This window comes from Solenopsis invicta, chromosome 6 (genome assembly GCF_016802725.1).
Source record: "Solenopsis invicta isolate M01_SB chromosome 6, UNIL_Sinv_3.0, whole genome shotgun sequence".
NCBI lineage: Eukaryota > Metazoa > Arthropoda > Insecta > Hymenoptera > Formicidae > Solenopsis > Solenopsis invicta.
In genome coordinates, this window is record NC_052669.1 from 9,513,311 (window position 1) to 9,527,998 (window position 14,688).

At 44.4% G+C, this 14,688-nt stretch overlaps 1 protein-coding gene across 3 annotated transcripts in view; it reads right to left on the reverse strand.

Moving 5' to 3' along the window:
* The window catches only part of LOC105196874 (zinc finger protein rotund), a 160,103-nt gene that overhangs the window by 51,392 nt on the left and 94,023 nt on the right, over positions 1–14,688 (reverse strand). For all 3 annotated transcript variants that reach the window (XM_039451057.1, XM_026135040.2, XM_026135039.2), the window contains exon 5: positions 9,264–9,439. In XM_039451057.1, the coding sequence (XP_039306991.1) occupies positions 9,264–9,439 (176 nt within the window). The remainder of the gene's footprint in view (positions 1–9,263; positions 9,440–14,688) is intronic.

Sequence of the window (14,688 nt, forward strand, 5' to 3'; positions counted from 1 at the left end):
CAAGACAAATGCCTTATACGCTTAAGGAAACACGATTCGCCTCGTTCCCGAAAAGCGCAGCTATTACACATCCGTTCCTTTTTAATGTCCGAAAAAATAAGTAGATTCGCGATGCGAACCGGGCTCTTGTAGATCACGAGATCGTTGTTACACAAAATCATCGTGTGTGCTTGAGGAGTCTGAACCCCTACCGTGATAAGGCTTCGCGTCACATGATTTTGTGACCTTGGAATCACGCGAATGGAACGCCCTCACCCTCCCAACCCGGAATCAAAGAATCTATCGCGCTTCCTAATCCCGGCTCATTCAGGGAAGAAAGAGCACGTCTGTCAAGACACGTCGACGGACGTATGGACGATAGTACGGACGAACGAACGGACGGATGGACGGACGGACGGTTACATAACTCCGACAGCAGAGACGAAGGGTCGGGGACCAGAGAGAGAGTATTGTGCCTCGCGCTGTACATAAGGGACGACGCTTAGGAGGGCGGGGAGAGGAAAAGAGGGTCTGGATTTGGAAATTTAGTACATAGACAGTAAATGGGGTATCATGTTCAGTCTAAGGCTTAAGGACTTTTGTTTGGCGTGGGAGGCTGCTGCCGCGCGCTGCCCGACGCGTCTCCCCTCTTCAATCTCTCTCTCTCTCTCTCTATCTCTCTCCTCGGCACCCCTCTTCACGATCCGGCCAAAATCTAGAGGCGCAACCTGCTCCATTCATTCGGCGGATTTCGTTTTCACTCGAATCGGTTTGTCCATCACGCGATATTCCTCGAGCATGTGCGCGAAACGTTAACTCTCGTTGTTGCCACCTGAAAAATGTTGCCGTCTCTCGCGGGGAGTCGCGGTGAAACATCTACGATGCGTGGCCTGCGAGCGACTTACAGAAGTCGCGAAGGAACACTTCCTTTGATGTATAGAGATACCTGAGAAAGCTGAGCCGACAAGAAAGATTACAGATACCCGACCATCGAGGCTTCGATAATTACACGGCAGCGCGTAATGCAATCTTATTTTTCAATTAACTTTAAATGAGCTTCGCTATGCGATGATAATTTTATTCGTTTCCTTTCACTTTGGCCGAGATGCGTGATAAGAAAATTAGAAGAGGAGTCGTCGACGAATTCACGGGATAAGGACTCTCCTCCGATCTTTTATTAAGAACAGATCATCCTTTCGTCCGTCGCGAGAAAATCGAGAATCCCGTAGTCGCGTCGCGGTTCGAGCCAACAGCGTGTACGGCGATACGCATCTTATCATATCGCATTATAATATGAATAAGACGTCACGGTCGCCGGTGCCTTCGCGCCTTCGCGCGCGCGCGCTCGCGCTCGCGAGCGCGCGAATCACGGTCTCCTCAATTAAATCCGATTACCGGGCGAATAGATACGTAGGATAAGAGCGCAATCGCGGCACAACTCGATCCGGTTACTTCATTACGCTCGCAACTGCCCGAACGCGACCTTGAGAAGACTCTCACGAATTTCGATCGGCGTTAGATCTAAGCCGATGTTTTTGAGACGGACGGAGCCGGGCTCCGTTTCTTCCGATTCCTACCCCGTCCCCCCCTACCTCTACAGTTTCTGGTCCATCCTGCTGTACTAGCCGTGGAAGGGGACGCTGCCCACAAAGAGGCATAAAAAAAATTGAGTGGAAAAAATGACGGGCCTCTCGCTACCGTGGTGCGTGATCAGGTGAGGCCCCCTTTACCGATGTGCACGCACACCGGCGCCGCTCTCTCAATAATGTCCGTGCGCGAGCGCGTTCGTACACCTTCTCGATCTCATGCGTGTGCCTTGGAGAGAGAGAGAGAGAGAGAGAGAGAGAGGGACAGAAATGCCGATAGAGCTCGCGGCTACCGCGAGAACGAAGAATGGACCTTGCCCGACTCTACGTACGCCTTGCGAAATCATCTCTCGGATGAGATGTGCCTCGCGCATCTCGCGATATCACGTCTATGACTGTGTTACTTTTCGAGGAAAAGGGCCAGTATCACTTTGTAAAGGCGCACGTTTTCCATATAAAAGACATTTAACGTTTATTACAAAGTTGTTTTTTTTTTTACTTTACGTAATTTTACCAGCTTAACACAATTTTTTAATACATCCAGACTTCAATTTCATAAGTTTTTATCTATTATTATATAGTCCAGTTCTTTTTAATAAACACACATAAATAACTTGGAGTGTTTTTGCCTCTTTCCTTGTCAGCCACTGCCGCATATATAATCTAGATGAACTGCTCATATTCTACGCAAGTCTATATTAAGTTGTCTTCTTTCTTCATCGTATAGTCTGCACTAGAATACTAAAATGATTAAATATATCTCCTATTAACTTTCTTTTATTAATCTATTTAATCTCGGGAGTTTTTCTAATTTTTGAACTACATATCTGTATCAGATATGTGTATTATTAGCGTGTGCACGCTCACGACTGTTGTATAACATAAGAATTGACGGAACTGTTATTTAGCTCGTGTTTAAGAGTGTTGAGAGATAAGATGGACTACTAAACAAATATGAAACAAATTAACTGGATATCAACTTGAATCTTTGAAAATCATATGTGAACAATGTTGCGAATTCTGAGTTGTGAAAGGTAGGTACGAAAGCCCCGTGAAGCAATGCCACGGATACTGCGCAGCGACCAAGTTCCAAGATCATCGAATCGATTCCTAGATCCACGAGCGATATTATTCCGCGAATAATTTCCGTAGCGCGGTTAACTAGATCCGTGTTGCGGTTTTCCGGCGTTCAAGAAGCGGACGGGGGATGGGGGACGGCACGGCGTCACGAAGCTTGGCCTCAGATATCGATCGATGGCCGAAGTGGACGATGATGATGCCTGGCAGGAACCGAAGAGTACGAGGCAAATTGGAGGAAATATCGTGGACAAGGAGAGAGAGGAATTAGATGAGGAGAACCTGTACAGAAGTTGCGTGAACGCGACCTGACCAACGCAGGCAGCGACGAAGAGAATGAACGGGGGGAGGGGCGGCGGAGAGGAGAGGAAGAGAAAAGAAGAAGAAGAAGAAGGAAGATCGAGGAAGATCACGAGGACGGGTGTATCGTCAAGAGAGAGAGAAAAAGAGAGAGAGAGAGAGAGAGAGAGAGAGAGAGAGAGAATGAGACGCGGCGGCAGTGGCGGGGCAACGGGAGGTGAGGAAAGAGCTACGTCGAGGCTGAGGCTCGAACCGCTGAGGTGAAACGAAATGTTAATGGAAGGAAGAGCGGTGAGCATCGATGGATGAAGAAGCAGAAAGACATTGACGATGGAGGATGAAGCACGACGGAACACACAGCCAGCACAGCCATTCGTCGGGAGCGCGAATCGCCGCCGCGCCGCGCCGCGCCGCGCGCCACGACGGACGCAAAGTTGTAACGTGTGAAAGGCAAAAGGAAAGACGGGAAAGACGAACGAAAACCGCTAATTTCGCCACCGTGATGGTTGTGAAATTGCTGACGGGAAGTCGATAAGCGGGAGATACCTAGAGAGAAGCTAACTGACAAGTCAAACGAGAAATCGACCAAGCGGCCGATAAGGGTGGCAGCAATCGTATACATTGCGCAACATTGAAAAAACGCGGAATTAAGAAGGCAACGAAAGATGAAACGGCCAAGATGAAACGGAGTAATCCGATTCGATTGGCGAGAGGAAGCGGAGCAGCGCCTTCCTAGGCGGCACGCACCTAGAGCGAAGAAAGATAGCGCCAGCCGGTAAGGCGGCTTAATGAAAGAAAGAAGGGAGAGACCGAGAGAAACATGATGATAAAGGAAGAAGCTGCGGAGGACATTAGCGGCGGAGGAAGAGAGGGTTACCGAGAAGAACCGTCTTTCCTCGTCGCGCGGCGAGTCAACGTCGGACGAGGAAGGACGAAGCGTGCGCGCGCGAGCGAACGAGCGAGCGAGCGAGCACGCTCGAGAGACGGAGAGAAGCGAGGGGAACGAAGCGAGATGAGGAGGAGGATTGAGGCAGGATGCTGTGCCGTCACGGTACACTAGCCTCCGGACTTGAATCCCGAGCCCTCCGGCCACGGAGGTGCATAGCTTCATTCAGGAGGCGGTCATCTTTTTCCTTTTCCTTCTCCTTCTCTCTCCCCATTCTCTCTCTCTCTCTCTCTCTTTCTCCCTGCTGCCCTCCTCTTCATTTTCCTCTTATTTCCTCCTGTAGCCGCGTGTCAGTACGCCGCGAGATCGTGTATTCCCCCGGTGGTGGAATGTTCGATAAGGAGAAACGGTAGCGGCCAGGACGACGAGGTAGGATGCGTTGAATTAAAGGACAGGATCGGTGAAGCGCGACAGGCGATCGCGATGTCGCGCGGAAGCTTTGGTCCGTGACTCCAATTTCGAGTCGCGTGCGACACCTTAGAATCGCAAGGATCAGAGTATATGTAGTATGTACCTCGGTTAAGTCATTAAAATTAAATCGTCCCGACTCAAAAACCATTCTCTGCCTGCCTCCGTGAAATTACGATATCTCCGAAAACGAAACGCGTACGAGAGGAATGTTCGATCGAATAGAATGACCGGCGGGAGACCCCGGCATCGCACGGAGCGACAACGAACTCGATTAATCGTAGAAGACATTAGTGAAACGAGCGTGACAGTACCGTTGCGCGAGATGAAGCATAATTCTACTTCCTGCCTCATTGGGGGGCGTGGTGATTGCGGCAATTTATGAATTCTTGAATTTTTAACCTTTCCACCGCCCCAAACTGTGTACTCCACTGCTCCCCTCTCGTCCAAACTCCCCTCGTCCTCCGTCCTCGCGTCGCATTCAATCAGTATTATAACTAATCGAGAATAAATTTACCGGCAACGCGTCCTCGCGCAGCACAAACAATCGTGTGAAAAAATTCCTACCACATGTTCGCAGAGGTAGTAATTTATGAACCTACGCTACAAATAAATTGATTTATCATCATAATTATTCATACAAAAATTGTACAATCTAAATTTCAAAATTTTTCCTCGATCTTCACGCGCGAATTCAATAATCCCAATTATATCGCGAGAACCATAATCTAGAGATATCGCTATTCCAATTACACGGCATCGTGTACAATTTTCTTTGTACACTGTTTCCTGAATAACAATAACAACAGTTTCGTTATGTAACAAATACTTTAACTGCTTTCGTATTATTCTGTTTTTATCGATGAATGTATTGTAAACAACTTGAACGCGAAGTAGATATGTGTTTCTTATCGTTTTTTAAAATATTTTAATCTTTTCCATTGCCCTTTCCGTCTCCTTTACTCTCTTTTCGACAGTCCTACTCCTCGAAAAGATATCCGATAAAGAGAAACGATTATAACGAGAAACTACTACTTTGTAACGTGCCGCGGAGGCCGATTAATCGCGGAGAATCTGCCAGTACCGTTGCACGAAATCTGTGTAATTTGTAAACTTTTTTACCGTCCGCAAATGTATAATTTGATTCGGTTTAATCTCCGTCTGGAACGCGACGCAGCCGGGACCGTCAGCGAGTACTTATTACTGTGTAGGGGAAAGTGGAAATAAAACGTAACAATCTTTAGATCCGATCAGTTTTTGCCAAGTCAGAAATAAGGATCTTTTCTTGCAATGTCGTGCAATGATCAATAATTTAGAAACATATCTATGTGCCTGGGATTACTTTGCATAATAAGCCTCAAGATTATAGCGCAATATGTATTTAAACACATTGCTCGTTGAAAAATACTTTATCGGAATCACTTTATCAGAAAGAACGCAACACATTTTGTAAATTATAATCGAATTTAAATTAAATTACAAATCACAATTTAAATAAAAAATCAATCTAAATATTTTCAATAACAATAAAAGGCTCTTAAGGAAATCACTTTATACATTGTTAACAATAAACATTGCAAAAAATAAAATGTGCGCGAGCTATAAAATACAAAAAATTTTCTGCGGATTTGAGTTTGTTTTTCTTTAGTCGAATAACCATTCCGAGTATTTTCGTTACATTCAACTACACGCGACGCGACGCGACGGCGCGCGGCGTCAGTAACAAGTCATTTGGCACGGCAACAAAAGACAATGTTGTAATTATATACCGCCTTATAATTACCCCCGTTTTAATATTGAACAGAACGACCGAAAGTAACGAGCAACCGGACGCGCGAGTTATCATTTTATTAAGCGGCGTCACCGGCCAGCGATAAGGACGTCGGGCTATTAAGAAACGGCCTCGATTAGTTATCGAAACGGCTTTAACGAAGCGGCTGTAATTTTTGCGTAGGGTTTAGATTTGTTCGTTTACTAATTTTGTGCTAATGAGCGGCGTGCCGCGCTGATCGGTCTGCACCTTAACGATTATCCCTCCGTCGCTCCTTCCGCTCCTTCTGGGAACGCCTAACGGAATAAATCACGCACATACATACACACATGTGAACACCGATCTATAAAGAAGAAAAAAAAAAAAGAATTTCTCATTGAGATATTCCAGATAACGGACAGGCGGAGATTGCGGGATTTTCTCGACGCACGATGTCTCTCGATCCGCGACAAATTAACCCCCTCCGTGTCACATTGTGTACTAACGTGGCAGATATATGTGCAATAACTGGTTTTAATCGCCAGGTTTCGTGTTTTGCTCCCGTTTTTTTTCCCTTCCCCGCAAAACGGGACAGAGAAGCGCCGGTGCGCTTCGTCGGCCTCCGGTGTATGATAATCTGCCCTATTCTGTATAGGCGTTCGGTGAATATCGTTAAGTTTTAACGATCCGCCTTATGGAATGTCACGCGCCGCGTCCTTCGGGTCTCCCAGCTCTCACTCTCTGTCTTTCTGTCATTCTTTCCCCCTCCTTCGCACGTCTCGCGCCGTCTTTTTTTTTTCTCTCTATCCGCGACGCGCCGCCGTTCGCCAGCAATTATCTCGGAAAGCGCGGAAAGCTGTAAACTTTAACGATTGTCTCTAAACGGCTCGTAAAGCGCGCGTTAACGAATTTGCGAAACTGAAATCCATCATCGGTAGACATAAATCGTCAACCTGCGAATGTACGAACGGCCGAACGGGCACGAAAAATATCATGGCTTGGCGCTGCAAGAAATTTTCCCGAGGTCAGGTCCCTCCGTCCTCGTATAAACCCTTGCGGTGCGCAACCGAAATCTTAAAACCCCAAAAGGATGCTGCATCTTTGATGAGTTTCAAGATCTCTCTCAAGCCCTCCCTCGAAAAGACATTAATAATAAGATGATGTCCCGCACGCTGTAAGATAGAAGCGTCTTTGCGTTGGAGAAATCCCGATCAATTATGTAAGCTAGAAAAATTCAGTAAGACTACTGAGAACACGATATCAATTTCTCTGTTACATCCTCTAATTATTTTAGCAAATTTTTCTCGATATCTCGACTCCAAAATACTTTTCCGCTTTCAATCTTACAAGAGATGCCATATTCATATTGTAACCATTCATATTGAATTCGTTGTGAATAGTATCTGTGCTCTAATCTGATTTTATCTTATTTCAAGAATATCCTTACATCGATATCTCGATAATTCAATATGCCTGCATCAGTAATGAATTAATAATTTTTCCAGTTTATAAAGTATTCGTCGTCAATAAAATTTAACGCATAACGTCGTTACATTGAAAGTACGTTAAAATAACACGATATTACAAATGACAAAATATTACATTTTGCGAAAGATAACAACTTTATCATTTTTCTCACTCTGTCTGAAATATTAAAAGAGATAACATTTTCTATTGCTGTGCAATCTCTTAATAACGGTAATTTTATTGGTTATATTGTGTCATAGAAATATTTTCTAAAGTTGCCTGAAGAAAAGAAGTAAGATTCTAAAGGTATATTAAAATCGCTCGTAAATTTTCTGAAAAATGAAAAATATTCCAACCTCTTCCTTCTTTTAAACCTTTCGTTTGTCAACACCACTGCAAATCTGCCCGTTTCCGCGACCAAAGAAATACAAAATTAATTAAAATATATCATATAACGATGTAATAAAGTTATTTAATTAAAAACAAGTAGGCGTTAAAATATTGATCGTATTATAAATGAGAAACAAAATTATAAAGTAGATATTCGATCGATAATGTGACAACATAAATTAAACAAACGCCTTCAACAGTCATAGCTAGATCTTAGTGCTTATGTTTATTCGTGTGATTTTATATATTTCTTCAAATTCATCAAACTGCGCACCGAATTACTTTTCCGGTCATAACACAGCTCTAAATCGAACAAGAATGAGTAATATCACGTTTATTAAATTGAAATTAATCTAATAATTCTTTATGGTTTTTTCAGGGGGGGGGGTGGTTAATATTTAGATGCTAGTCAGCCTAACCCTCCCCCCCTGAAAAAACCGTAAAAAATTTATTGCAAAAAATATCACTTCAGCTAGGGTCGAACCTGAGATCTCCCGAATCTCCGGTACGAGTGTCTTAAAATTATAACTTTATTAATTTATCACGAAAGCATTACCCTAGCGTTAAATCAGCATAATTTACTGGTGGCCCTAAAAATGCATTCATGCTTCCTGTTGAAAATGCAGGTCTAATATTCTAATAGACCTTAAAAATAAACCATGAAAAATCGAGAATGAAGAAATAGAGGAAAGGATTGTAAAGAGATAGAAGAAAGGAAGGGAACATACCCCGTGAATAAGCTCTTAAAACTTTTCACAAGTCATACGAAGGAAGTCCCAGTACCCGGTTAGCTAAACGGACAGGCGACGAATTCACAAACAATCCTTTCTTTTTCTTTCATAAAGAAAAAAAGAAAAGAGGAAACCTAAAATTTTCCTGGTATTTATGGTTTATATCGATAACGTGTCATTTGAAGAAAGGATCTGCTTTACAACGAAAGTAAATCTTTTCAGTTTTATCGAAACGTGTCTAAAGAATATTTTCCTGTGCTAAGTAGTACAATTACTGTCTCCGAAAATTAACGCGGAAACGTGTTACAACATTAACCGCCATAAACCAATTTATTATTTATCAAGGGACCCTTCGGAAGAGAAAGGAAAGGACCGAGGGGAAAAAAACGACAGCCTTAAAAATAGGAAAACTCCTCTCTGGCGTCTCTTTACAATAGATTCATTTACAAAATAACCAGGGACACAACATGTGCTTTTCTGCTACGTACAGAGATGTAACGCCAATTACGAACGCGTTGAAGGGTCCGTGAACTACAATATTAAGACGGTAGACCACCGGACAGCAGGTAGTAATTTAAAGAATATGTATAAAAGGTGAGCACATGACATCGAGTGGTGGTCAAACTTACCTGCGGACACATCTTGCATTGATACTTCCTCGGCGGATGCGAATGTGGTCCACCGAGATGGGAATTGAGATGCGACGGGTGGGAGGGTTTCACGGTGAGTGGTTGTGGAACCACCAAAAGACTGGCCGGTGGACTTCCACTGCTCGAGCCGCCAGCGCCCCGATACTGCTCATCGCCTGCAATCATTCATAGATTCGAGACTGGATCGAGATCGCCTTGAGTGACGTTTGTCATCGAGGACAGAGGCATGGCGCGATATCGTAAACACCGCCGCACGTATATTTTAATTACTCTCGATTATCATTTCCATCCCGCTGACCTACATTGAGCGTAAAGCGCGCCCCGGCTGGAAAGTGACACAGTAAACCGTAGCAATCATCGGTATTTCCCAAGCACTTAATTGAACGCTGATTATAGATCGAGTGTACGATATACGTACATATGCGTTATTGATGCGTCTCACGAGAGCGAGACTGTGTTCGCGGGCGAGGAACTTTTTTTGCATTTTGCAATTTACTCCGGGTTTAAAATACAGCGCAAGGTGTCGGTACGTCATTGTCCGTCACGCATTAATTTCTAGTTATTATTAGAATACGTAATCGAGCGGATGTACGTAGTATTTTATATCGATAGTCCAACGAGCACCGTTTAGAGTGTTCTGCGTGCGATAAGGAGATTCATTCGTCATGAAAGACACTTTTTTTTTGTTCACCAGTTATTGTGACTCGCGAGTTATCGGCGAATCCTGTAAGGCTCCGGGCGTTTCTCGCTTACGTTTGTCGCGATAAATGGTACGCATACAATTATCTACGTACACAGAAGCGCGCGCGCCGTGCCGCGACAGTGATACCGAGAAAGAGGCACACGGACGAGCGCGGTCGAACGGTCGACCGACTGACGCAACACAGTCAGCGGCGTGCAAGGGGCAAGGATCCTGCGGGTTGCAAGGACGAGCGATCCTGCGTTACGAGTGTGTGCCTGTCATTAAGACGAGTTCTCAATATCGATCGGCGCGGATAAACGCGAGTGGCGCTCGGCCGACAGGTTGAGTTGGCTGTATCATCGCGCGGCTGTGCCCCGTTCGCGGTATTCAGCTACTACTTTGCGCTCTTACGCATCGACACTTAAACGCATCACGCTACTTATGCGTGCAAGCCTCTGCAAAAATATACCGTCATCCTTTCGGCGCGAGAGCATTCACGATTGCTTCTCGCTGTCTCGCGCGTTTGAATCTATCGGGAGATAAGTCGCCTGATAAATATCTTAGGTCAATTTATTTGCCTTTCACGAAATGTTGCTTCTGAAACAAATTGCCGATTGCGAAACTTTTGACAAGAGAAAAGAAACTATTTATCTTACGGTATTTTATGTTAATAAAATAAAGTAAGATGAATTGCTTCCTTTCTCTCGTCAAAAGCAGCGGAATTAAAAACGAAAGTAACTGGAAAGATGCTTTCGTTTAGAGTTATGCTGCTTTTCGAGGAAAAAAAAATTCATTAAATATTCAAAATTTCAATATGCTGAAATTTTTCGTATTTTGAGTGAGTGATTAATAAAACTCATTTATAATTTTACAATGCGCAGCAAAATTCAAATTCTGTCGTGTATGATTTTAAATATGATTTAAGTGCGATAAACACTTAAAGAATCAAAAGATATTTTACGTTAATAAAATAAAATAAGATAAATAACTGCTCTTGTCAAAAGCGGCAAAAGTAAAGACGAAAGTATCTCGGAAGACTTGCTTTTCGAGGGGGGAAAAAATACATTAAATATTCAAAATTTAAATATTATGCTGAAATTTGTCATTGTACTTTGAATGAGTGATTAATAAAACTCATTTTCAGTGATTTATAATATTTTACACAACGCAGCAAAATTCAAATTTTATTCCATGATTTTGAGTGATGCGACAAACATTTGAAGAATCAAAAGATACGCGCATGAAAGAAGTATACATTAAAAAATGCACACGTATATTGAAATGCACGACGTGTAAAATTATAAATAGAAATCCAACGTGAATTATAAATCATTTAACGTGGGATTAAACGTATCGCCGAGGTGTTATTAAGGACAATTGGGATTTGTAAATGATGCCCATCGGCATTGACGCACATGATATGGAGATACGATTGCTGGCTCCGCTTACCTCACAACGATCAATGTCGAATTACAAGATTAATCGCGATATGAAATCCTTTCTTTTTAGGAGCATCTTTTCCCCGCCGCCTTCAAGAAAGTCGGCATACCAGCGGTAAAAACGACCGGAAGCCTTATCGGCATTAAACGGAGGAAGTTACAATAAATTACGTACTTGATCCGTTTCCTGCCAATAATAGAAAAGTTATCGTTCGACCTTGTGCAACGAGCAAATGCCTCAAACGCGGAGTATCCCGCTCGCTCGGAGTATCCCGACACTCGTTTAAGCAGTTCGTTTTATGGCTCGATCGTGCAACAAGAGAGAAACGTCCGTATTATAATTTTTTTAATTCCGGTTTGCATGTCGCAATCCGAATGAAATATCATTTTTGTCTCATTTATACGAAACGTTGTGAAATTCTGGAAAAAACCGGGAGGGGGGGGAGCAGGGGAGGGGAGGGGAAAGGGGGAGGAAGGAAAAAAAAGGAAAAGAAGAAAAAGAAAAAAGGAAGCTAACGATTCCCCTCCGCCCCCTCCAATAATGACTTCATAATTTATTAATAGCTCCTTTACGCCGCTCCGCGATTGCCGCTTGCGCGCATCCTCCGCTCGTTAAGTTCAGTTCAGAAGCGAGGACCCTTCTCTCGCAAGGACGGGGGCATCCCGTGACTTTTACGACAATGCACGTCGAGTGCGTTCGGTGAAGTGCGCGCGTAGGCGGTGAAGATGCGCTTCTCTAAAGCCGACAGCCCACGCGCGTCGATTTCGCTTAGAATCGACGTTGAACACGCAAAGGATACTCGCGAGAGTTCATGCGTGCCAGACATTATGTGCAAGAGTGTCGATCCGCGCGTAATTCAAGTAGGCAACGCGACAAATAGACGAGTAGGCCCTCGCTGCCATGCCGCTTTAATCCGTTTATTTGAATCGCATGGATATGACGAGATTTACAAAATTTACGCTCGCAGCGAGCGTTTGAGAGCGCTCAATAGTGATGTTAATTAATGATAATTGTCAAATCGATGATGACTATTTGCAAATTAGAGCGAATCTCTCGAGCACAAGGGTTTTTGCACGGTCAAAATGAATGGCGTTGATTTTTACAAAATAAACGCGATGTGTTATGTAACATTTAGACGTAGCGCTAATATAATAATAATATAAAATGCTACGTTTTAAATATGTATGGATATATATATAAAATTTACATTGTATTCCTTAATTGGTTTAATACTTTTTTTTTATAGATCAGAGCAATTAAATGAATCAATGTCTGCGCGGAATCTCGAAGTAATCGCTAGGTGATGATAATACTGCAGCGTAATGAGAAAATCGCGCGAGCATAACGAGTATAATATCGAGCGCAGCATCAAAGTTCAAGGCGCGAACGTATTTAATGCGATGCAATTCCCAATAAACTTCATCGCTGAAAACCGCGTCGCTTACGCAACATTTAAAACATTACGCGTCAAATCTAGAATTTATCGCGATCTACGACACGCTTTATTGCACCGTGCGACACAAACGCGAGTTACGCGGCCTTCTTTCTCGCCTAATTACTCGGCGCACACGGCGGGTTACGCAATCGATAAGCGCGCGTGTATCCCGCGAGATCGAAACCATAATCGGGCGGAGTTTGAGACAGGTGTTAACGGTGGCTATTTCCGAAGCGAGTTAAATGCACGTGAGTGGCTATTATTACGAATTGATTTATTTCACATCGCGTACCGCTTTTCATGCCTGCCCGGCAACTCGCGGCGCGACGGGCGCTCGCATTTCTCTCTTTAATAAACACCGCCTCCTAGACGAATGCCGCCGCGCTCGGAAGAATTTTCCTCCCCCCTCCCTCCTCTTTCTCCCTTGTCCCGCAATCGCGCGTGTCGCAAAGTTTATCTAACTCGGTTTCCGATCTCCTTTGTTGACGACGCTATGTAAATTTACAAATGTTAATTATATGCACGCCATTTCAATTTTAAAGCGGCAAGCGACGCGTTTCGTCGCGTAGGGACGGCGGCGCACGTGGATTATTTATCAACTTCGCGCCGCCGCCCGCTGGCTGAAGATTTGCACAATATGTCTCTTTGCATTAACCGAATTCCGCGCGGGCACGTGGAGCGAGCGCCGTAAACTCGCTTGAAACCTCGAGACGACGACGCGAAGTCCGATATTCGCTGTCGGATAATCGGCGATTCGCTTCTAAGAATAAACGTCTTGCAAATCATCGTCTCCTCGATTCCCGCAACGATTCATTCGCGCCGCGCCGCGCCGCTCTTTTCGCCTAATCGACCAATCTCGCAGCGCGCGCGCGCGCGCGAGATATATACGTAACGTTCTCCTCGCGGCATAAACTAATTGATCTTTCCAGCGCGCTTGAACTCGATAATTATCATTTACATGCGTGATCTCGTGCACACGAGAGTCGCGGTACTCTTTGGCCGTAGGCACCGGCGATCGAAGGAGAGACGGTGCGCGGCGACACGGCGGCGCGAAAGAGAAAAATAAAACGCGAGAGAGCCGCGCTGTAGGCCTCTGAATAAAATGCGCTACACCTGTTTGCAGAAGTCAGGACAGCCGCATGAAAATAAGGATAAAAGCGAAAACGTAAATGAAACTAGACGCGAGCGAGGGGAGGAGGGGGAGGAGGGAGACTAGCGAGTTTACGGCGCTCGTTCGTGGAAATCTACCTCTCCTCGTAATCCACGTAATCTCTGCACGATCCTTTATACACGCTTCGCCCCGAGATTATCTCGCACCGCCCTTAAACATTTGCGATTCTTTTTCAATTTACGTTTGTCTTGCCCCGTGTGATACTGTGTCGCGCGTTAAATTTCGAGATACACCCAAGGCATCGTCAATTTCTAAGAAGACCAAAAACGAAATCTAGAAAATAACATACATCTTGGTGTTAAGAAAAAAAAATTGCTACGCTATTCAGACGGACGATTCCTACAGATCGATGGAAAATATCTCGCGACATAAGGAAAACGCGTCGCGTAAACTCGATTCTCTCCTCTAGCACACCTCGAAATAGATCATCTTAATCTTGAATCTCGGCCTTTGTCCCGATAAAAATGACAGGAGCGGGAAGGATAATATTTTTCTCGGTCGGCGTCGGACGATAATAATATATTTTCGTGGGACCCGCTCGCGTTGAATTTCATACGAACGTATTTTCGCGCACGTGGTCCAACCGCAGTGGCTGGCAAAACACAGCGCGGCGCTTAAAAACGATCTCCCGTTTCCCATCCACGGATGCAGGCGTGCGCAGCACGCATGCAAGCAC